This window comes from Diadema setosum, chromosome 7, assembly GCF_964275005.1.
Source record: "Diadema setosum chromosome 7, eeDiaSeto1, whole genome shotgun sequence".
NCBI classification, from domain to species: domain Eukaryota; kingdom Metazoa; phylum Echinodermata; class Echinoidea; order Diadematoida; family Diadematidae; genus Diadema; species Diadema setosum.
In genome coordinates, this window is record NC_092691.1 from 5,244,148 (window position 1) to 5,269,835 (window position 25,688).

Consider the following 25,688-nt stretch of genomic DNA (forward strand, 5'->3'; position numbering starts at 1 on the left):
ATTATACACTAACATTAACTTATGAATTAATTTAGTGTATACATGGTAGCCTCTCGTCCTCGAGTATGCCCGCTGAAACATACCCTTAGTAGACCTCACATTTTTCCTTTTCTTCTCTGCTTTCTAGCAGTATAAGAATATTTTTTATTGCTCTATTAATGAATACATTTCAGACGAATGGCAAAGTGAAAGTGGCTCTCTCGCTCTACCCGTATTATAGTAAAATGAATAGTTTTCATAAGTTATGATCATAGTCCTTCGCAGTGATTTCTTTTCCCATGTTTAATTCCCTAGAAATTAAATTTAAAATGCTCTATAAACGCGACTTTTGTACTCTGTTTTTACAAAAAGTCCCTACCGTGGGAGGGGGGTATCCCTCCTCCTACACCCTCCCCCCGCTCGATCGCTTCGCTCCCTCACACCGTCACATAATGTACCCCCGTATGTTATGATCATAGTCCTTCCAACTGATTTTTTCCAATATGTTAATTCCCTAGAAATTTGCCCCTAAATGTTCTATAAACGCGACTTTTGTACTCTGTTTTTACATAAAGTCCCCACCATGGGAGGGGGGTACCCCCCCCCCCTCCCACACCCTCCCCCCGCTCGGTCGCTTCGCTCCCTCGCCGAGGATCTCACATCGTCACATAAATGTGCCCCCGTTGAGATTTTGCCCCCCAAATAAACAAACAAACAAACAAAAATAGAAGTGTTCCGGCGCGCTTGGTCATGAAATAATATGTCACTTTTGCCACGTAATAATGTTGAGGGTATCACGAATCCACAAAAGTCAACACGCATTCGCATTAGATAGTTCTTTAAAGTGAGCAGTCACGCGTGTATTCGAATTTCACGTGGTTTTATTGCGTATTTGGCACACATTAATGAATGCCCGCTTTACTGATCTGTGTGAAGTCGTGTTACGGTCCACCTGATTCCCATCAGCCAATGACCCAATTACAGAGAGAGGACCGGTGGAGACTGAAGCAGCTGAGAAGAGCGGACTGCAATGAGAGAGAAAGTGGTCGTGGAGGCTGAAAGGGTGAATACCCCGCCCCCTCCCCCCCCCCCAAAAAAAAAAAAGGAGGGGTGGGGGAGCTCAGAACATTGCAAGATTGAGCTACACACGATTGCGTTTATTTTGAGCCTTAAATTGGCAACGTGGTGCCCAGGACATGTTATTTATGATTACCAAGGAACGTGTTCATGTCATTAAATGATGCCTAGTCTCAGTCCACACTAGTCGAATGGTGCATAATAATATATAGGTTTTTTTTTTTTTTTTTTTTTTTTTTTTTCACTCCGTGACTGTATCGAATTCGCACAGGACGAACCATAAGTCATCCCTTTTCTCTCTCCCACTCTTGCACTACTAGCATACCATGCATCATTATGCACTGAAGTATTACAAACAGAAGTATAGTATGATAATAGGCCATCAAGCAGGCCAACTAAAAAGGAAGTACATGCATTGCGCGATTCATGTCCACAGGATGTGTGGCAGATGTGGAATATATGTATTATGATGTCCCTGTTGTTTCAATCATGGACCAATGTTTCAATATACCTCTTCTTTGAAGTTTAATGCCATTGTCTGCTGGTGGTTTCCTACCCTAATTTACGAAGATGTTTGATCATAAACAATATCATAATGACATCAATGCGGTCTCCATATCGACATTTCACCATCATTCTATTTGTGGTTCAAAATCTGCATTATAATCATTTTTTCGTAATCTTCGTGGTAAAAAGTATGTGTAGAAGACAATTCATGTGGTTGGAGGAAACATGTATCTAATCGCTATATTTACTTATTTCCCCTCGAAAATTACGACAAAATGATTATAATGCAGATTATGAAGGACAAATGATGGTGAAATTTTGAAGTGACACCACCGTGATGTCATTATGATATATTGCTTATGACTCCCATCTTCGGCTAATAATTCCTTGAGACAGTTCTTGAAATATCTGAGTTTACAAAAGTATGGATAATTGCCGCAAATTCTGAAAAGTTATGGGAATGTGTATGTTGTATACACACTTGTATGTATGTATGTATGTATGTACGCATAATTTATTTTGCATATATCATGTATTTATGTATATATATGAATTACATAAACGTTCAACTAGGCCTATTGAAAAATCATAACCAGAGTCTTTTAAGTATACACAGGAGTTATATAATCTTACCTAAAAACTTTTATCATTCGGAGTATTCAATGCTTTGCAGCTCGTGAAGTACACTTTACCAAAAAGCTTACGAAATCATGATGGATGCAATGAAAAGCATCCCTGAGTTTTCAAATTGAAGAAAATATTTTGAGTGTATGTTACTTTATGAAACAGCTTATCAAGATGCCATAGTGCAACACTATACAAGGGATTAGTGAAATTCTCGCCTTTTATTTCAGTTCAGCTCAGTCAGTTCAGTTCAGGTCCATTCGATATTGATTTTCTGCATTCCATTTTCAATTCAAAGGACATAAACAGAGGACAATGGGAGATTGTTTTTGTAGTCCCAGCGACTTTTATTTTTTTGTTTTCATATTCATGGAGCCTGCAAAGGAGACTACAATCTTTGATCACACACCATTGACAGAGTATGCGCCGTTGGCAAAGTGCTAGGAACGTTATACAATGTATAATGTAGGCGGTTTATTATGCTGTCGTAATTAGCCTAGTTGTGATCCTCATTTTGTGGTTAACAGTGGGTTTTCAATCGCAGTACCGATGCCAAGTGTACTGATATGAACTTTAATTGACACACTTTGGCCAATCCAGATATCGCTGCATCTTTGGTTAATTGTTTCTTCGCCGTACTGTGTAACGCTCTGTATTATTTTATACTTAGCAACTCATGGAAACGCCCACTAGTGAAAAGAACGACGGTGACTTGACATTGAGCCGTCCATTGTTTTCTTTTGTTTTAAAGGGTTATTAAAGCTTGACGTGACATAGTGCTGATCTAAAACGCTAAAATGAACACACACACACACACACACACACACACACATATATATATATATATATATATATATATATATAATATATATATATATAATTATGTTTGTATATCAAGAAGGTCACTAGAATCAAAATATATAATTTATCATCAGCTACAACTGAAAAGCAAACCTGATTATAACAATGCTGCCATGGTTTGGGTAAAATTGGTTACCTGGAAAACAGAACCGCATTGCTCAATCCATTACATATTGTTTATCCTTCCGGATCAATCATCATCGTGGCAATTAGCAAAGGTTTGATTAAATACAGATCACCGAAGACACCAAAATAAATGATAGATTGAAAACCGGCTGCGGGAAGGGCGTCTTCGTCCCATTTGTCATACTATATCAAGTGTTTACAGCCATACATTTTTGTAGTACGCTCGTAAAGTCTATTTCAATTTCTTTCTGTCTTCTCGGGAAATGGCGCCCTCAATGTTTGGTGGCTTTTGACATTAAGTGTGCATGTGAGAGTAAGCAAAGGTAAACTGTAGATGTTAACAAGCAAACAAACAAAGGCGAGTCATTGGATGATGCATTCCGTGGCTCGTGACGGGTGAAATACGTTATCACTGGCGACACTTCTCCATGGAAGGATGCGTTTCTTTCATTGCCTTCGTATCAGACGGGGGGAAGCAGCCAAGCCTTGACCGGTGTTATAGGCTCCATGTCATGCAACGTCATGGTATCGCATATCTACGTACAGAAATGAATAATCAATGTCGGCATTCTCCTTTTGGCGCTAAGCAAACCAGCATGTGAATTGTCATCAAGTTTCTATACATATCTAGTATAAACTTGATACGAATTATGACGAATAGACCATTCAATTGCTTCATTTTTTTCTCTCTTTGCTCAAAAGTTTCATGGAGCATTTCGTGAATCGTTCTAAAGTATGAATCTCAGAAGATCTAACAAAAAATAACCAAAAACAACAAAGACCAAGACAGAGCATTATAAACAGAATATTCAGTAATGCATAAAACTGAATTTAATCACCCTCCTCGCAACTTTAATTAACGTCTCAGTCGTGACCAAGACAATGTCACGTATCACCACAGCATTTCACAATTGATATACACTTAGCCTCACATAAGTCCGAAATCGCCTAAGTAGAAAAAAAAAAGTATAAAAAAAAGATAAGTGTGACTTTTAGAGTGTAAGTCGAAATTTGGTCCAAAGTTGTTAAGCATTAATTTCTCTTACCGTCATCGCATTATATCTTTAGAGTATGCCAGTGTATAGACATATAATGAATGACTTTTCAAAAGTCCCTTCGTAATTCGAAATAGTCGAGGTTGAATGTTCCTACATAATCTATTAGAATAAAATCAAACTATAGAATGGTATGTAACATGATTTTCATTTTATCCATCTATACATTACGAGAAAATATAGGTAAGTATTCTTCAATGTTCTTTAAAGCATAGACCTCTTTCTCGCTACTGCTACACCAGAATCCCCGACCTCCACAACGCATTAGTTGAAGAAAACTGGCTAAACGACGGCCAATTATTTAACTGAACACTAACAATCTAGAAATGCTAGAAATATCTAGAAAAAAGGAATATGGCAAAAGAGCACGTTACCAACAATTTATAGAATTATTCTTTCATAAACCATCATTTTGATGAGCATGCCTCAGCTACAATGAATTATGAATGAAATGATATATGACTCATCGAAAATGAATTTGCCTAGGATTGATGACACAGGGGAGTATTAGTTACCATCTCTTTGATAAACAGACAAAACAAAAGGAAAAAAAAAAGAAAGAAAATGACGTTACCATCAATAACTAACACTTTTTTTTTGGGGGGGGGGGGCAATAATACCTTTGATAATATTAACAAGCAAACCTCTATCATGATAAAGCAGCATAGTTAGCATTCGCTGAACGTCAGGGTACACGTGAATTACGCTTCAGTTTGTGATTTTTTTGTTTTTGTTAAATCCAAACAGTGCTAAAAAAAAAATCTTAACTGCCACTGAGCAAAGACGGACTCAAAGTGACGCATCGTGACAGAGTAAACGTATGTACAAAGGAAACCTGTAGCCTCTATGGGCGAGTCATTGCTCTCACCTCTTAAACAACAAGTCTTTTTTTTTTCTTTTTTTTACATATTATGTTAACATGTTATAGTCCAACCGCGGCGTCAATTGCAGTGTCAAAACGCAATATTTCCATGAAAAAAAGACACGCGCAAAAGATAAAACCATATCTGTATGACAGAGACAGGAAGAGGAGAGAGATTTTAAAAAATAACAACAACAAAAAGAAGTTGCGGCTAATTCCAGTTTTGACTGCAAAACCAGGATGCAGTTTTAAGGTGACGATATCCGGTTCTACTACCCCTTTGACAGGTGAACGTTCTGGCTGACAGTGCTGTCTTTACTGCATAGGTTTGATCTGACTAGATATCGGAAAGTGGATATCCTACGGCAGTAATAAATCGTAATATAAGTCACTTCAGGCATATGGCCGGGTCAAAGGACCTAAGACTGAGAAGGGACAACGATTATCTTCTTTGATTTGATCACACACTTTGTTTGAATGCAATGCATTAAATGTCACGGAAGCACTATCTCCTTATTTGCAAGGAATAAAAACTACAGTAGATTATACGATTAAACAGCAAACACGTTGCAAACTATTCATGTCACACTAAATACACACCCGCCCGCAGGAATTGAATTACAAAGGTATGTTATGACGAAATGCAACAAATAACATTTTCATCTACAAGCAGGGCCTGTACATGGCAAGACTTGCTCCTGACAAACGCTTGATTTATAAGCAAATCTCTACTAAAAATAAATTCACAGTTATATGACGTGTTCCAACGAACACAGAGTGCAGGTGACAAATTAACTCTGAAAACGGTTTCCTCGGATCGGGAGACAAATCCAAGGAACGAGTATTTCACCTCTTTTGACTATCTGTTTTCTACGAACAATGCGTTCTAATATAAGTACACACTTCACATAAATACAATTCATATTTACAAATTACATATAGATGACAAGACGTATCGATCAAAACAAGAAGAATCTTTATGGAATAATTCATGTACGGAATTTGTGGTGGAATTGAAGCTACTCCAGAAGTCTTTGCCATTGTTGTTATTCACCATTGCGTCAGTTCCTCTTTAGGAGACGTTATCATTAACAACACACTGACATCTGAGGTGGTATATTCCAGCTTTGCGAGACTGGTCAGAATATCTTATCATCACGTCAAGTCCAAACGGTTCCTAAAAGATGTTTGATATATTATGCCCACATTTTGAAGTCATATCTTCGCCTTCAATGGGAAATCCAAAGGCAAAATAGATGGGTGAATGTAAAATTACTTTTTGACTTTTGCATAAAGGATGCTTGGATCAAAAGTCTCATTGTTGGCGATTGTCACAGGCGGGCTCGCTGAAAGGTCCAAATCCGCGTAGATTATAGGTGGCACCTCGTCGGGGTTCTCAATACAGGCGTAACCTCCCTCATCCCCGGGGCGTAGTTGTAGGTGGTTTCTAGGGCGTGGCTTCTTGTAGCGGATCACGTCTGGAGGCTCGGGTTTTACGTCTTCATACCCGTGCGATATCCCTGCGCGCATCTTATTCCTGCTTTGCATAGATTGTAGGGATGAGGAGGATGTACTCCTGGGGATATTTTGATAGATACCACGTGGATCGGGGATGATTTGAGGAGGAGCCAAGTGGGTCGTCACTCCGGTCGATACGTTTGGCAAAGATCCGTTGGTGCGATTCTTCTTCTTAGTGCTCCTCCGTGAATACAGGAATTTTCTAGAGCTGGAGCGGCTCTTTTTGCGGCCGAAGCGTCGTGGCTCGGGGACCTCGTCCGATATGGCGATCTCCGGGGTAGACATCACCCAACTGGTGTTGACTGTGTTCCCATCAATCTGCTTGGAGTTCCTCCTGAAAGCTCTTATCAGGAGCAAGACCACGCCCAAGATGATCAAGACTGCAATCAATCCTCCTGCGGCGGCCAGAGAGATAACGATCACCGGAAGTGGCGTCGGAACCTCGGAAACGTATGTGATATTGCGAATAGGGGTCCCGATGTCAATCGCCGTCGTTGACGTCACCGGCACTGACGTTGTCGTTCGCCGCGGCAGATCTTGAGGATCGCGTCTCGTTGGGTCGACGGTTGCTGGCAGCACGTGTATGACTGACATAGTCGTAACTGCGCTGCCATCCGTTGTTGCGACTGAACATTTCACCCACAGCATGTCGTCCTGTTCTTCGAGAGCGAGGAGAGTCAAGCGACGAGAACCGTCGTCAGTCCGGAACCGACCAATCCTTGGCCCGAGGAATCGGATAACCGCATCTGCCCTGAGACTCCAAACGTAGCTCTCAATGTCGCGGTCCGCCTTAGCAGTGCAGTTGAATTCAACATCGTCCCCAACAGAAACTACTGCAACAAGAGGATCCGTCCGAACTTTCAAACCATCCTGTGGTAGATCGATCTTCTCGCAAATTTTTATCTCACTGGTTACCGGGACAACCAGCTGACATGTGACGACGTCATCGCTTGTCAAGACGGCGCGGGCGATCACACTGTCCGACAGTAATGCGTCAGGCTTTATCTCTTGTCCATTTATGAAAATCAAAGCTTGACCACTCTGCACATTGCGTGACCATCTGCAACTGATGTCATACTCGTCACCCTCTGCCTGTCCATCACTTGGTAATATCCTGCTACTGCATTCTGGGGTTATTTCCGAATCAAGAACAACAACATTTACAGTGGTTATTTCTATGAATGCCCCTTGTGGCGACTCATAACCGCACTGATACTTTCCAGAGTCACTCTCGTGTGCATCAGTGATCTGCAAGTTGTACTTATTCGCCGATGACGTCTCTGACAAGTGCACTCTAGTGTACAACGCCCCGATGTTCGGGTAAATGTAATCGTCTCTCGTGAGTTGGATGTCCAAACTCACGGACCTCCATATCATCGAATACTCTGGGAGACTTCCTTGGGGTCGGTCACAGACTAGATCGATGGTCTGTCCGTTAAATTTGGACAGTTCAACTGTGTTCACTGCAAGACATGTCCAGCAGCAACCAAAACAAATGACAGTTAGAATGAACAAAGAAACAGTATTAACCATTGTGACGGCGTACGTAATCCAAGTGGAATCCAAGTGCTATGAAAGTATACGCTTTCGTTTGCTGATGGGCAAAACCAATCCAAGATCCCAACAAGACTAATGTAATATAAATACCAACAATGTCAATCAGAGCGTACTGCTAGCTCACGTCAAAATCAAACCACAGTTCTCCTCCAGTTTGCCGGCTAGAAGTTTTCATGTCTGCTATAGATGGAGGCAGCGCACTTTATCTTGTGTTATTGCTCGAGGAAAACTGCCACGCTCCTGTGCCAGTGTTTTGCTATTCACGCTAACCAGCTCTCAACTAACTACCAGTCCTTGGTATCACAGGCTTATTATTGAGCCTCCTAATCTGTGGAGTGGCGTCGTTGGGGCATATCGCGGAGTGTAATGCGCCTCTACCAGACCAAAAGCGTTTTATCCCATTGTGACAGGTCATAGCAGTGATTCATTCCTGACTAGCGATAGGCGCAACTCGGAGACGGAAGTGCTGGCTTCCATACGTTGTTCGTTTTTTCCTCTTTTGAACGGATAAAGATAAACGGGGGGGGGGGGGGGTCGTAGTTTTGAGTGTCACCACTGCTCTTTTAGAATTTTAGAGTTGTGTGGACTTTACCAGTGTCCTGTTAGTCTGGTCTCTGAACCATACAAAGCAAAACAACGACTTAACTAGAGAAAAAAACAACCAATAATGAAAACCAAAATTTATCCGCACATTATGCCAGCAAGAGACACGTGTCGTCACCAATTTCGCCTGAATTGTTTTGCAATGTCATCTTGATATGAGGTGAGGATGGCACCATTGACAGGTATTAAACACGCAAAAACATTATCATTTGACAGTGTCAAGTTCAGTAATGAGACGAGTCTACTTGTTGCTTTAGTTTACAGCAGGTCAATGAGTATTTTGTCTTGGTTGTCGTTATTCAGGTGGAGTTCCTTCCCATTACTGTTCGTGGTGTGGTTTATTGGGAGATCACAGCATCTTGAACAGGTTGTAGAATGTTTTACATTGAGTGTGTGTGTGTGTGTGTGTGTGTGTGTGATTCTGCTTAAGTTGATCAAGTTGAGTCATTTAAATTAAACGTTATGTATGATTATGTATTCATGCATGCATGTATTCAATGTAAATATACATGTAAAGATACACGGTATATACATGATAATTATGGACTTATCGGTTTTTGCAAACAAACCCTTCATATATATATATATATATGTATATGTACAACTGTATAAATATGTAAGTAACTTACATATTTATACAGTTGTACATATACATATATATATATATATATATATATATATATATGTATATATTCACGTTTTATTCATATTTGTATGCATGTGCTTTTATTCACATTTTTCTTTGCATAATATTAGCATGATGTGATCACGCTGCATTAATGAGTGGATCCACACTATCTGTCTTCACTTTGTAATTTGGTCGGGGAAATTGTTTCATATTGTGCATACGACTTCTGTGTCATTGACTATACAATTTGACTATACAACATGAACAAAAAAAAAGATAACATGTAATTCACGACTTGCTATGTAAAGCTTTCGCACAAAGGATAAAGCTGTACAATTCATTAAAAAAAAAATCAGTTCAGTAAGTCTGGCGTTTGCTGAGGATTTGCTAGTCAATCATGAGAACCAAATTTAATCTTTACAACATTTCCTCGATCTTGTTTGACATTGCACAATGGAGTCAAGATGTGCAATAATTATTAGTGACCCAACAGAGAGAGCACTGCGAATATGTGGTATCGTGATTGGGCTTGCCAGTGTAACAGTTCCATTCGTATGCGAATACACACAAATGTTGGCACATATCCATTAACTGTCCATCTGAAGTGGTCATGACACGTTTGCTGGTGGTACTTCATTCACTGATGCAGGATATATGTGGACATTTTCGTGGTCTACAGATTACACCCACCATGGTTAAGAAATTTTTAACCCCATGAACAACACGGAAAATATCAAATTTGATTGGACTTATTCACAAAATTCTCATACATACAGTATACTATATAGATAGTTTGTATACATGGAATTATTATGTCTTTCATATTTTTCCGTGGCTCGTCATAAGCTACTCAAAGCTTGACAGAAACATGCAGTAAATAAAACTTATGCATAATTGTATTTATTGTGTATATAAACATTGTACAAGAAATGTCTTGATCAAATCATCTACTCCTATATTAAAATGGGAGATCGAACACATTAATCTATACCATCAGCCACTTTCACCAGAGGCTTGCGGTCCTTGACATTAAAAATGTCTTATGGTGATTATAAATCTATGCCGGATAAATCATTATTGTCTTTCTTATTCTATAGATTTTACATCATACATGTATATGCCAATCCTTTTTCACGGTATTATTCCCGTTTACGGTTATAATCATTATACTTTCCTGTTATTTTGCGTTTGCTTGTTTCTTTGTTTGTTTGTTTGTTTGTGTTGGGGTGGTAGTGGAGCGAGTGGTTGTCTCATTAATCACACACACACAAAAAGTAATTCAACATGAGGCAGCTCCGGTACCAACTCATCCGACCGGGTTGTTGAGGGATACAAGATAAGGTACTGAATGAGAACATTGAAACAGTTAAATACCAGCGCACGTAAATGCATAATTAACATGCATACATACATGCAGGTAAATGATTACAAACAAACAGAAGGGAAGCATAGAAACAAAAGCAATAACGGACTATGATAATAATAATAATAATGATAATGACAATAATAATAATAATAACAATAATAATAATAATAATAATAATAATAATAATAATAATAATAATAATAATAATAATAATAATAATAATAATAATAATAATAATAATATTAGTTGAGCTTTTTATAAATCAATGATTCCTATGCGCATTAAGATAATTCTGAGCATTTTTACGCACCTTAGTATTATCATAAAAGCATATTGACAAGTTACAGTAAAAATAACTATAATTTTTCCCCTTATCATTCGAGTGCAAAGATTTCAAAAGTTGCATGTCACACAATAAAATGCCTTCTCATCATCGCTGTTTGCTGAACAAGTACAAGTTCTTTGCAGTCATAACAATGAACTGGCCCGAGGTGGAATAATTATGTCAAGGCAACGGTTATTACATTTTGTTGTTCTCTTTGATAGTGATTTACTTGTCCATTTTCAATTTATCTCTACTTTTGGGGAGAGACCATACATATTTTGTGCTGCAGAAGCTGAAAGTCTAATTTTATAAGTTTGTCTACATTCACTTTGATTTTTAATAATATTCAGAGTTTCTTCAAACGTTATTGCAATCATTCCATTAGTAGCCTCATCATTTCTTCATATTCTTGTAAGATCAGTTGTGTCTATGTCACTCTATATACTAATATAATGTTGTTATGAATTCATTTCCTGTACTATATACTTTTTTATTTGAATATCCACTATCACGACCGTTTCCTCATTGTCGGTGCATCAGAGCTTTTTTTCTTTGAATTCTTTCTCTGATTGTCTTGCTTAAAGGGATGGTATAGTTTTGGTTGAGACCTGGCTTCAGGTTTCTAACGTGTTGTTTTTTGGTTTTTTTTTTATGCGATACAGAGAAACCACTTATGGAATAGGAAAGAGCATGTAATTTCAAGAGGAATTCAGTGTTTATCAATATTTGATGAAAATTGCTTTTGAAATGGCTGAGGTATCCAAAATAAAACGCTCCTAGTAAAAGGTTGGAGTTTGTCTTACTCTGTTTTTGGATATCTCAGCCATCTGAAAATCGATTTTCATCTTATAAACTTTGAATTCCTCTTGGAATGGTATGCTCTGTAACATTTCATAAGTGTTTTTTACTATCTCGCAAAAAGTTAAAAGCTCAGTCCTCATCTCCATTTATACTATACAATCCCTTTAAAAAAAGGAAAAGATAAGTATATACCTATCTAGATCCCCGATTGTGTTACAACAGATCACACGGAATCATTCCTGATTATTTTCTACGTCGGAGTCTTTCAGATGAAGGGAGATAGGGAAAGATGCGCACTTCCTGTATGCTATCACACGGGATAATTCCACGAGTATAAATACCACTGGTGCACTCAATCCGCCCATATCTCTTCCTTTAGAACATTCTGAAAAATATGCATGAAGACCAGTTAATAAGGAAGCACTTGGGGGCTTCTCTTCCGTGTTCACTTCTCTTCCGTGTTCAAGCCTTTGAAAGGACTGAACTTTCAGGTTCATGCTCGATATCACTTTCACTGTAGGTTGGGTTCTCAATTAAATGAGGAGGGGTATTCAAGCGCATTATCATCAGTGTAGCTCAATACAAGCGGTTTGTTGACGACCGAGTGTGCGTGTATGTACAGTATAAATATAATGGTGTGAGCGCCACCGCGCGCGTACATAAGTTTATCTACTATGTCTGGGCCACGTTTTATCAAAAGATAAAATTGATTTTAAATGTCCTTACCACACAGTCTGCCATAGACTTACAGTTGAAATCAACTTTATAATCAATTTTAACTCTTCATAAAACAGGACCCTGGTGGAGTCAAAAAGATGAGTTTCTGTTCTGGTATGATTCGAGTGATTTCCTCCTCTTCATCCATTATCATTACAATTATTCTATTTCCATCATCATCATCATCATCATAATCATTTCTTCTCGCTGTCATTACCATATTGCATGTCATGTACGTGATGTATTGTCATGCACCAACAGACAAAACATTCTTGGATCAGCACCGAATGACTGCAACTGTTACACGCCATGTTTGCCAACTCCAACTCTCATGTCCCGAATGGACACTTTTTATTCCACCCCACCCTGGTTTCACCAAGGCATATCACGGTTCTCCGTCACATGTATATACATATGTGTTTTTTTTTTATTCCCCACATCTCTTCTCCGTATAGATTTTTCTTCTAATATTCAATCAACACATTCACGTGTCTAGCCTGTCGATTGGCGCCCTTGCATCTGACAAAAAAAAAAAAAAAAAAAAAAAAAAAAAAAAAAAAAACCCGAGTGATTTCCTCTGTTGTAGTTCCTGGAAAGTTGCCTCTCTTCAAGGCTCATATATCACATTACTTTTTGGTTTGTTTAAAAAAAAAGAACAAGAAGAGATTTATCAATCTCTTATGTGTGTGTATTAATTGGCTTTAGGAAATGAATTCAATGTTCATATATAAGTATGGACATGTATTTTATTTTTTAGCAAGTCATAGCGGGTATACCGCGTTGAAAATATGTGACGCACAATTTTAGCATGTTTTTGTCATTTACGAAGAATGTTAGGGGTGTTTACGTCATTCATTAAAGGAGACCTCCGGATGATTTTCATACTTTTACACCTGAACAACTATAAATTAGTGAAACCGAGTACAGAGTTTCTGAATTCATAGTGATTGGGATGAGAAATGAGAATGTTTCCAAAATTTATAACAAATTGCAGTGAACAAGGATGATGACATGGCAGCCTCACCATAAGAATGCACGAGTTGGGGCGCAAGGAAGTAGAACAAAAGAAGAAAGCATGCATAGATTCTTCACAGGTGTACTTGTTAAGCAGGGGGTATTGTAATGGAATTACACTGCTACACTTCTGAAGTATGTGAGACTCTGATGTCATCAACACTGTTCAGTGTAATTTGTTTAAAATTTTCATTTTATTGGTTTCTCTGCTCAAGGGCAACAATAAATTACACGAATCTATATATGCAATAAGGGCTGTTGATTTATATACTACATGATGTTGAATTATGAAAATCGTCCGGAATGCCCCTTTAACTTTAAAATAGGTCGTGGTGACAGTTTGCGGTTGACCAATATTCTCTTCGTTTCAATTCCATTTGCAACAATGGAGAATTTTCTTCTTGATTTCCACATAGAATCCCTGTTGCACAGTCATCATTCACACAATTAATTGCTTTGCTCGTTATCCTAAATCCTATAATTTTAATCATTTCTAGTCTCGACGGAGAGTGAAACTTTGTTTTTGCCGTCGTCTGCTCACATTTTTACCCCACGTTCATTGCATGTTTGTCTTCTCTGTCGAGTGCCAACTTAACTTCACAGTGTATTTATACATGCGATATTGAATGTCATTATTGCCATCAGTTTGCCAGTACACTGTATTATCATTATCAGCTGAGTGATTATTTTGTGCCATAATGATATCATATTCTTCTTGTTCTTCTTTTTTTCTTTACGTTGCTTCAAATTCAAATTCAAGTTCAAACGATTTCATTTCCATTTAAAGTAATACAAAGCAATATGCATAAATTCAAGTTACCTTTCTGCGGATGTTCTTTAACTGAGGGGCCCACATTCTACAAGCTCTCTCTTCTTAGTGGGTTCCTCTATTTTTCGCACTTTGCCTATTGTTATGTTTTCATTTCGACCACTTCAGTTTTCATGACAATGTGTAATTACTATAAGGTTGCACAATTATGGTACAGTCTTTTCATTTCACAATGTCTTGTTTACCTTGTATAAAAGAAAGTGAAATGTATATGTTTTTGTCGAAAATGAAATAAACCTTGAACTGAATTGAATATTGATTAATCAATTTGAACACCATTTCCCGGAGTAAAATAAACGGTATTAATCAATGCATAGTTCTTTTCAATTTCAGGTATGAAAAGGGTAAATCAGAACAGCAGTTGCTATGTGCCTGATTATGCAATGTTGTTTTTGTAAGAACATTTCATCCTCTTTTTAATAACAACACCGCTGTCACTACATACTTGTTCCTAAAAATGTGACCATGCACCACAAAACACACATTTTTTTTTAGTTAGGGGCAGATTCTCAAAGAGCAGACTCTAAGCTTTAAAATGATGTTTAACTCAATTCAAATGGATTCTCCTAACCTATATAAATATTGGAAAGAAAGCACACACTCTAGAAAAGCTTGAACTGAGAAAAGAGGCTGTAAAGTACAGGGTCTATTCAAGTGCCTAATCTTTAGTAAGCCGTGCACCCGTGCCATGACTGGGACAAAAAACTTAATGTAAACCACTGTAGCAACAACAATGAAGGGATTATCAAATTAAGCTGAAATTGAGCGTGCTCTATAAACACATTCTGTTCATAATAAATGTCAACTTTCAAAGCAGTAGCATTATCCTTTCAAAAGTTATTAGAGTTGAAAGTGAAGAGGGGGAAAGGATTTTCAAGAAATCAAAAGGGGCCTCTAAAAAAAACCTGATCACACTATTTTACATTGTAGAATAACTGCTGAAAACCCACTTTCTCATTCAATTTATGATCCAAAACTTAGGGATGATGTAGAGGAAGAATAGCTCTTTCAGAAATTTTGGAAAACTCAAAATCGACTCGGTTAACCCAATTCACCTTTCTTGAGTCCTCACATAAAATCAACGGGTGCGACTTTTTGTTTGTTTTGTGACGCACGGTCACATATTATGTTTTTCTCATTGACATTTTTGCAGACGTAAAGTTTCGGTAACTGTAGACATATTTGCTTTAATAAGCTTCTGTCTTAGTATTTCATCGTAATGAAAAAAAAAAAAATCTCTTGTTCATAAGTTTTTGTTGTTTTTTCATGATAATCCGGTTTACCTGTATTTTGAAGCTTTAATGTTAGATATTGCAATATGAATGTATCCTCCGTTCCGAGGTTCGGCATTTCCTGCAAGAAGAAAACTTGAATTATAGCCAATTTAATTTACGGCTAAATGTACGGGAATCAAGGTAATGCATCATTATTTTTCATTTCATTCGTTGCAATAGAGTTTTTTACCTTTTTTGTGGAGGAAAACTTGATCTGTTATTCAAAGATCACACATTCTTCGATTCGTCCATCTTTCTTGAAATATGGTTTTTTAGTGCACAAGCAAAAATGTTGCTTGCAGTGACCCATATTTATCCAACGACACATGCACGATAGCAATTAAACACAATCATTCTGAATTTAAAGTTTGCTGACTTTAATGACCACGTAGTTCAAAATACATCAAGAGACAGTATATGTATCTTAAAAACAATAAGGTTTTTATTGCATAGGAGAGTCACTAAAGCAGAGCTGATTACATACATTGTAAAAGTAGCATTTTGTTGTTGCTGTTTACGGTTCGGTTAATTTTTTTAAAAATCTATTTGGTCCATACCGTATTAAGACGTAGTCTTCATCTTCTTATTTCTAAATGTTGTATATGAATATACAGACTCTTCTACTACCACTCCCTACCAGCCCCCAGCTCGGCTCTCATAATGTGGAGGTAGAGTCTTCAATATTGTTTGACACAATGATTATTCATGACACTTGATTTCATATACATCTTGAAAAGATGTAAATGAAATAAAGAAGTAAATGAAAAATTGGCTTTTAAACGACACTCATCAGACTTTCTGCAACAGGAAGCAGAATTGTATTGTATTTGGATCTGTTTGCAATGCCTTTTTTCACAGTTTCCCGTTAGTACTGACAAAGTTGGATTCGTACACAGAATTCCCAGTACATATCGTTCCTTCTGGTTGCAGCCACTGACATTTACACCCTTCTGACTCAAAGCAAATTTTGTCAATTCTATTTCATTAAGTTGATATTTCCAATTCATAAAAGATAGGTGTAAATCTAGTAAGAATTGTATGCCTACTGACCTAAAGTCAATTATGACTGCTTAACCATGACAACAAGAAACTTAGAATATAAAGTGTTGTCACATACTAACTAATTTCACGGCACATACTCAAATGAAACATGATAGTTTTCACTCTTACAAAAGGCAAGCAACTAATCACACACAGGAACCATCAGCAAATTATAATTATTTCAGCTTACTAGAAATATGGCAAGACAACGAAGCAAACTGAAAATATAATCCGTCACGAAATTGAGCGAGTCAATATGTCACAAGAGAGCATGAACATATGGTAGATAGAATACGTGGAGACGATCCCCGGTGTTTATCCATGCATAGCGGCTGTTGCTATGGCCTACACTCCAGCACAGAAACAGCTCCATGGCGATGAGTCAACTGGTGGGCGGGACAAGGATCACATGACCTCTGGCCCTCTCGTGATTGGTAGGAAAGCCGGCTACATGGGAAGCAGGGGACCAATCCAGTTATGGAGAAGTGGCCGGGGGGACATTTGTCTGAAGAAAATCACAAGGAAAAGACATATTGATGTTACAGTATCAAATAATGAAATGAAATATATGATAAATTATGTGTAATATATTATCATAGCTTATCATATCAAATTATATCATGTCATATCATATATTACATAATCTTATCATATGATACCAAATTATTATGTGACATATTATTTTAATACAATATAGTACAATATAAAAACATGTCATGTCAGAAAATATAATGTACATTTATATAATTACACATTTAGTGGAAAATATTATATAATAATACATATACAAGTAGGCCTTAGAAATATTGGAACAAGACTGAATTTCTATCTTAGAAAGACTACGGTAATTCTTCTTCATCTAAATAGGCTTTGTTTTTTTTATGGGATGGTAACACAAATTGGACTTGCACTGGCACTGGCACTGGCAGAAGAAGTAATCCTGAAAACCAATTGTCTTCCTCAGTGATGAACAATTCCAGAGTACCAATTTGCAAAGGCATTTAATATGAATAAGAGCAATGTCAAATACTCATATTAGAATTATCTGCTATGTTCAGGAAATCTTCTGCTTGAATCTCTACTTGAATATTGAAGTGATATAATAAATGCAACTTTTGAATTACTCTTGGTGTGATACATTTTATCATAATATTGGCCTTAGCAACACTAAGGAACAATATTTGACACCAGATGCAATGGGCGTTCTCGAGACAAGCAAACAAACAAACAAACAATGAAGAAACAAAACAATTAAATACTGTAATTACAATTTGAATACCATTCTTACAAACTATTTAGGTGTTTCTCAAAATTTCGTGCTTTACCAGTTTACATCACATTATCGCCTCTAGCGCAACTGGAATACATATATACACACATGTACTGTTTGTCAGTCTTATCTTTACATTGTACATACACAAAATGCTAAAACCAGATACAAATTATCACAATCAACACATCATCGCAAAAACATAAGAGACAAAGGAAACAGGAGCCCCTTACACTTCACTAGTACTTCAGTTCAGGGATTTCACACACAGTAAAGTCAAACCCTATGATATCAATAATGATATCCAATTTAAATCCTCGGCATATCATACCGGTGCAGGAATCCATCGTTTTGCTGCCCGTTCTTGATGTGCTCTGCCCCGGCGGACAAGGCTCGCAGGATGTCTGAGCAGGCTTGTCTTGGTAGAAGCCTTGTGCACAGGGCATGCACTCGCCTCCCATGGAGTAAAAGCCTCTTGGACATGCCACTGAAAAAACAAACAAGCAAACAAAATATCAAAAGAAAACCATGTCCTGTGTTCAAGCTAACGAACAAAATCTTAGGTTCTTTTTCTTTTTTTATGCAACTGATTGACAAAGTGCCCTACATCGACGTAAATAAGCGATGTATACGTCGATGTAGGGCAATTTGTCGATCAGTTGCATTAAAAAAAATAGGAAGGAAAAATGAAAGTTTCTCAACAGAAGAATTTCATGAATTTGAATGAAACCTTAGCTGTGTATATGTCACTCAGTGTTACCTCTTTTCATACAGACCAACTACTATGACTACTGAAGGATTTAACATGCACCATGGCATACAAGGTACAAACGAGAACTTTTTGACCACAAGGCAAAGTCCTCGACCTTTAGGATCTTGACCCAAATCTTATCGGTGCATGCATCTTCACTTTTTGGAGAGTTATAGTGAGATCTAGGGCACACGGACGGCGTGACGACTTGGAAACGTGAAATGCCAAAATGTCGAAAACTTTTCTCTTTATCAAATCGTTTATGATAAAATCTATACAGTCGCCGTCACATGCTTCACCTGATCTACGCTGGTGTCCAGGCACGACAGAGCGCGTTGACAGTTTATTTGATATGGAATACTCACCACATTTCAATGACGATGTCGACTGGCGGACGAAGCCATCATCGCATTCGATTTCCACTTCACCAAACTGCAAGACAGGTTCACAGAGCCATTCAAGCAACCGTGAATCGATGTCACGGCTCCTTGTGAGAAGATCTTCAAGCGTGTTGGAGAGAACGTCGACAAATCGGGACGCCGTGTTCTGGGCAGCGCTGTCCAACTGTTGACGCAGCTCAGTGAGATCGACGTCACTGTTTGCAGCAGCTGACATCCCGTCTTCCAAACCGATGTTGAAGGAAATGCGGGTGACGTTCGTCCGCGTCATCTCCCCCCGCTGACTAGGCGGACACATGGATGCGAGCCTTCCAGATGTAAACGTGCTGCGTTTGTTCAGACGCGTCGGGGGAAGTTCCCGAAATGCATCCTGCGAGCCGCACGTGACAGATACGTGGTTGATGGAGCATTCCGCATCATTCTCCTGGCAGATGAAACCAAAGTCGGACGACCTGAAGATAGTCATAAGAGCCAGGGCAATCTGCTCCTGAGTTGACACATCAGCACAATCTCCAGTGTGGTACATCTCTGCTGGAAGGTTGCTCCTTCTACGATTCCGCACCTCTGGACAAAACGCGAGGAAATACAGTGTAATCTTATGGTAGCACGTCGCGGGGCTTATAATGGCTTATCATGAATATTGCATCATGGAAAACAATATTGGTATCTTGAATCTGATGAAAACGCCATTTTTAAGATGCACTATCAAACCTAACATAGCGAGCGGAAAAGTGATGTTGTTAAAAAGTTGTCAGTTGACAAATTAATACTTATTCTAATTGTTCACGCTGGCACGTGACTAATCAGACATAATAATGAAGTGGAAAGAAAGGCAATGTTAAATACGATCAAACGAGTTTTGTTCTTTTATCCCCAGCCAGGTGTGTATTTCGGGATTTTCAATTTTCAAATAAAACAAAACAAAACAAAAATGTCAGATCGCCTGTCCAATCAAACAAAGATCGTTTTGTCATTGGGCAGGTTGTAATGCTTCAATTATGAGTGAAGTTTCTCCACAAAAAGAAAAAAAAATACTGTTTTAGAATTCAGGGGCAATTAAAATCTTGCATTTGGATCATTATCCCATCAGTACAGATTTGCAATGTTTCCACTGTGCTCATACTTGATGTGTTCCTTTGATAGCAGTGTGAGGTCACGTGGTATAATACCTGAACAGTCTGGGACGTTTGAATGCGGCTGCCACTCCTTGGAGTTCATGCATGAATACATGGAAGGGGGAGCTTCATCCGAAGGCAGCCGCGGCACGTCGTAGCCATCGTCACATGAGAGGCTGCAGAATTCTCCCCTGGGCCATCGGCGACAAGAGAGGGCGCCGTTGTGTGGCGGTTCCAGCGTGGGACAATGCGGTGCTGCAGTGAATACAACAGCATGAGTTTAATTGCAAAACAGGCTAAGCGTCATTTTTTTTTTTTTTACTTTAAATGAATTCCACTATCAAACAAAGCAGCATGCAATTTAATACTTCCAATGATACCTCGCTCGTCGCATGAAATGAAATACGCTTGAAATTATGTTAAAAATATATCATATTTCTTATCTTTCTCTTTCCTCTTTAGCAGGTTTAAATCGTAAAATTAATATCTAAAATTTGCTAGAAAACATTCGAAACCTTAGCCGACCTGTAACAAAAACAATATACATCAGGGAGGGAATCAAGCAATTCATAATAATGCCTTCGTGAAATGAAATACTCACGCTCTAGAGTGATGTTAAAGCTGCACACCGTCTCTTCCCCGCTGTGTGTGTTGACCGCGATGTATTCAATGACGTGAGTGCCAAGCTGTAGCACCTTCCACGTGGTATTGACATTGGCGGACACCACGATGTTTTCGCGATCCTCCCCCTCAAACAGCGGCCTTTCCCAAGACACATTTAGAGTCGACTCCAAGGTCTCAATGACGGTGCCATTAGGACAGAGAAGAATATCCGCCGGCAGTTCATCTTCAATAAGAGCAAAAAGAAACATTGCCTAGGTTTAATCGTCTAAAAGCAGCTAGCGATTTCAAAACCAAATCTATAGATCAATAGATCAAAACCAGATCAATAGATAAAACATCATAAACAGTAACTGAGTGGCAGGAAATTTGTCAGTATAACAGATTTATTTATCAATGCAACAGATATCTTTCAAAACATACAGAAATACAAATTTGATATTGAAGAAGCAATTTGTGAATTTGGTTGCTACACGCGAGCAAGAAATTGAATAATTCAAAGACATAAACACGATATGAGACCAATATGTGTGTTTGTAATTCTTTTTTTTTTTTCATTCATGTTCCATATTCCACATTTCATACAAGTTTTATATTCCATTTGATTTCAGATTTAAAAAAAAAAAAGTTTTAACACAACAGTCAATTTGAAACAAAATTGCACAAATGTATAAAATCATATAAGTGACGTGTAATATGAGAAACCTACTAAAAAGCAAAGCTTGTAGGATGTAGGTTCCAAAGATATAATATAGGCTTTTAGTACAACATATCAATGTTAAAAATGACGAAACACGCAAATATAAAACATGTCGAGAATATTATAAAGTTTACGGAATGTGCAAGGTATTGTATGATGTTCATGATTAAACTTAAGGCATCAATGCCAAGTAAGTAACAAAGTGATCAAACAAAATGAAGTCATCGGAGCGAGGCATCATTGTGAGTATACTGAAATATTTCAAGTGATCACGGCAAAATAATTAAACGTAGGATTTTAGAAAGTTGGCTTTCAGCTTAAAAGAACTTAGAGAATTTGATTGCAAGGAACAGAATCTAACTCATTCCAGCCAGGAAAGAAGGGCCGGTCGAAGTAATTGTCTTAAGGGCTAAAACTGCATGAATTCTTATCTTGATAGGAGGGATATAAGCTGGTTACTTCACCTTTTCCCTCTGATCTTAGTGACATTGCCAATTTTACAAGTATACAGATCTTTCTTCAGCATATCAATCTGATATTTGATTCTAAAGTATCCTGAAGAAAAGAAAAAAATAAAAGAATCCTTTCATGCCTTGTTCGAATTGAAACCTTTGACTACGACATAATTATGATGAATTTGAATAGAGTAGTTCATCCCTACCTTCTCCTTCCTATAGGCACATGATTTAAAGGATTTAAAGTCAAACACACATTTAAAGTGTAAAGCACTGTAACCCTGTAATGCTCACATTTTGCGAACACGTCAAATCGGCACTCCGCGCTGTTGTTGGCCTCATCATAAAACGTGAATGAGAATTGCGTGTCCTGGGTAATGTTGTACGGTGATGTCACGTCCGGCGGCGAGGTTACCATCCGCAGGTCACCTTGACTGTTATCCTGGGCAATAGGTTGGCGGAAGGTCACCTCCACTCCCCACTTTTCGGTGATCGAGACGGTGGTGGACGCCGGACAATATTCGATTACCGGTGCAGCCACATCTAGGGTTTAAGAGGACATCACAATTCGTCATTCCCGAATTTTGTGAGGTCGACTTGCGAATGTCATAGATTGTCATACCAAAATAAACATTAATTGTTAATTTGCAATAGAAGACATTGGCGAACCCTTACCGAAAATGCTTTATGGAGTTATAAAACATATCTCCTTGATTTGGTATCTCTGTATTCTTTGGTTGTCCAATGATATATCGTTATCACTGAACTTTAAAAAACATATCACACAATGAGATAAACCCATTTATGAGAAAACTGGCTCTGAAAAATGAATGAATGAATGAATGACATGACATGACATGACATGAATGAAGTTTAAATGTAACTGAGTATGTATTCCCCATACCAATGTAATCACAACAATTAGGCCTACATTACACATTAATAAGCAGTGCGACTCTTGATGCTGCAGAGTGTTTTAACATCTCCTCTGAAGTGCATTGTGCATTGCTTATGAAATTCTGAAATGGGTGATGATGACCTACTGGTATTGAAAGCAAGTAATTGTCAAGTAAGACCATTTTGGCCCTGAAATATAAACAAATGCTCATATACACTTTACCACTTTACCTAATCGGCAGAAAAAAAAATATATCTCAAACAAAAACAGCGCTCTTCCTAAGTTCGTTCCCTTGTATGATGAAGCAAGTGTTGTTGTGTTTTTTTATAGTACATTACTGAAGAATTGTACCTTTTGTTTTCTCTTGTGGAAATGGACTAACGGTACCCTTTCAAAGATGAAAGAAAGTTTAAATGTTGCGCATTTCACTCAGATTAAAGGTCAGCAAAAGAATTTGCATTCCTTACGTTAACGTGAAAGGAGGTCGAACTCGTCGGAACTTCATTCACTTGACTCCAACATGACATACAAAAACATTGTTGGAGATTTTGCATTTGCACCACTTGTTTGATGAACATATCAAAACTTCTCATTCGTGGTAAGAAATTGAACACTGTAAAAACATGGGTGTTAAATTTAACACCACGGGTGTTAAATCTAACACCGATCAAACTTCAATAAAGGACCACACCCACAGGTGTTAAAAATGCACTGTGATGGTGTTGAAAAGTGTTCACCTGACACTTCGTGGTGTTAATTTGACACTGTACCAGGTGTTATTTTGACACTGTACTGGTGTTAATTAAAAAATGACACCACATGGTGTTGATTTGATACTTGTTGGTGTTAATATCAATGGTTTAACACCCGTCCAGCTTCAATAAGGGACCACACCAGCTGGTGTTACTTTGGTGTAAAATTATTTTCACATTTTTTCAAAAATCTAGTATTTCAACGTAAAATTCTTGATCGTCTTGTTTAAATTAAAAATCAACAAGAAGTGCAGTTACTAAGAAACTCTTCAAAAAACAGTTTAAAATTTGGAAATGACACCCGGGGGTGTTAATTTAACACCATAAATGAGCACCGAAAATTTAACACCAGCTCGGTGTTCACTATTTAACGCCGGACTTTTTGCAGTGAAGGAGATTCACTTCTGTTGTATATTTGGGCAATCCGTGTCTTCTTGGTCAAAGAACTGTAGGTACGTTCAGACGGTGATCTTTAACCTCGAGGATGAACGTAACTTCTTATGTATGAAGTTTTCCAGGCAAGGCCCAGGATATCAATAGCCTTTGTAGCATTGGTGGATAGTGTACCGTTTGTTGTTGTTGTTTTTAAAGTATTCTTTGTATGGTATGCATTGACAGGGCCACACGGATCCTAACTTCATGAACTTAGGTGAGGAAGAACGTCGATGGAAGACGAAAATATGTAGTCACCATGACAACTAAACTCCTCCAGACTGTGCTCCCACGTGCCGTCCGCCGTGCAGCGAGTCTCCATCAGGTCTTCATGCAGGAGACTAAAGCCGGTCTTCCTGCACTGCACGCCACAAACCGTACCGTACACTGGCGCCGTGAAACAATCCGCCGGGAAAATGATCAGACCTGCGGTCTGTTGCAACGGCATACATGGTAGCCCTGGCGTTTGAAAAACATAAAAATGACAGTTGGGGCAAAGTTGACGGAAAATTTTCAGAAGGAAAAAACAGCATAACAAGCCAATGGGACAACACAAATAACTGTAAATAAAACATACACCCATGTCTTCTTAAAGAATCTTAATGTTACCAAGCACAATTAATAAACAAGCCTCCAGTTACGTGCTCTTTGCACCAGTCAAATCAATTTGATAATACTTAAAATAGATGGTGTGCATACAAAGCAAATTGCACAAAACAAGGTAAAAGTAGAAAAAAAGGAACTTTTTTCTCTGAAAAACAAACACCGAAATGTGCTGTGGATTGTATAAAAACAGATGAAAAAGTTGGCAATGGACTGCGATCAGTTTCTCCATGATTGGCATAGTATTTGTTATATTAGTGGGACTAAAAGACTGCAAAGTACAACGACATTTCTGGAAAATATTGTAACGCGCAGCATAGGGACTCTCACTCTGACATCGGAAGTCTGTGCTTGACCATCCGTCAGCCTGGCACACTTTCCTCGGTTCGCCCACGCCGAAGTACCCCTCGAGGCAGGTAAACTTGCAGCTGATCCCAAATTCATGGGACTCCACCTCGCCGGCAGGGCACTCACTCATCGTGGCAAATGGCGGGACATCCAGGGCTGGACACGTCTGAACTGATGGGTCGAAATATTAAAAAAGGAATGAACTAACAATAACAAATGGGGAAAAATATAATGTTTGAAGGATTGAATAACGCATTCATTTGCACAGATTGAAATAATTCCCATCATGCATCACATCATTCTAACTGCGAGTGTTGACTGCACTTTTTTCACAACTGAACTTCATTCTTGGATATTCTAATATCATTTGATTTGACTTGATTTGATTTGATTCAATTTATCTTTTCTCCGTTTTTATATGAAATTATGTGATTGTTTTTGCAATGATCGGAATTCAGTGAGTAGGTACGTATAGGAGACTAGAGAGAGATGATCAGAGCCGTGTGCACATTGATGGATTTTTTTTTCTTTGAAAGGTTGGTAGACAAAAGTGATTTTAGCCAAAAATATGTGACATAACT

The 25,688-nt window shown here is 38.2% G+C and overlaps 1 protein-coding gene across 1 annotated transcript in view; it reads right to left on the reverse strand.

Moving 5' to 3' along the window:
- Window positions 1–16,083: 16,083 nt before the first annotated feature.
- Window positions 16,084–25,688, reverse strand: part of LOC140230611 (uncharacterized) — a 51,267-nt gene continuing 41,662 nt past the window's right edge. Inside the window, exons 24-31 of the mRNA XM_072310752.1 lie at window positions 25,090–25,278; window positions 24,415–24,615; window positions 22,369–22,617; window positions 20,900–21,145; window positions 20,353–20,553; window positions 19,151–19,747; window positions 18,366–18,521; window positions 16,084–17,269 (exon numbers count right to left, since the gene is read on the reverse strand). Coding sequence (XP_072166853.1) covers window positions 17,103–17,269; window positions 18,366–18,521; window positions 19,151–19,747; window positions 20,353–20,553; window positions 20,900–21,145; window positions 22,369–22,617; window positions 24,415–24,615; window positions 25,090–25,278 — 2,006 coding nt within the window. The 3' untranslated portion in view covers window positions 16,084–17,102. The remainder of the gene's footprint in view (window positions 17,270–18,365; window positions 18,522–19,150; window positions 19,748–20,352; window positions 20,554–20,899; window positions 21,146–22,368; window positions 22,618–24,414; window positions 24,616–25,089; window positions 25,279–25,688) is intronic.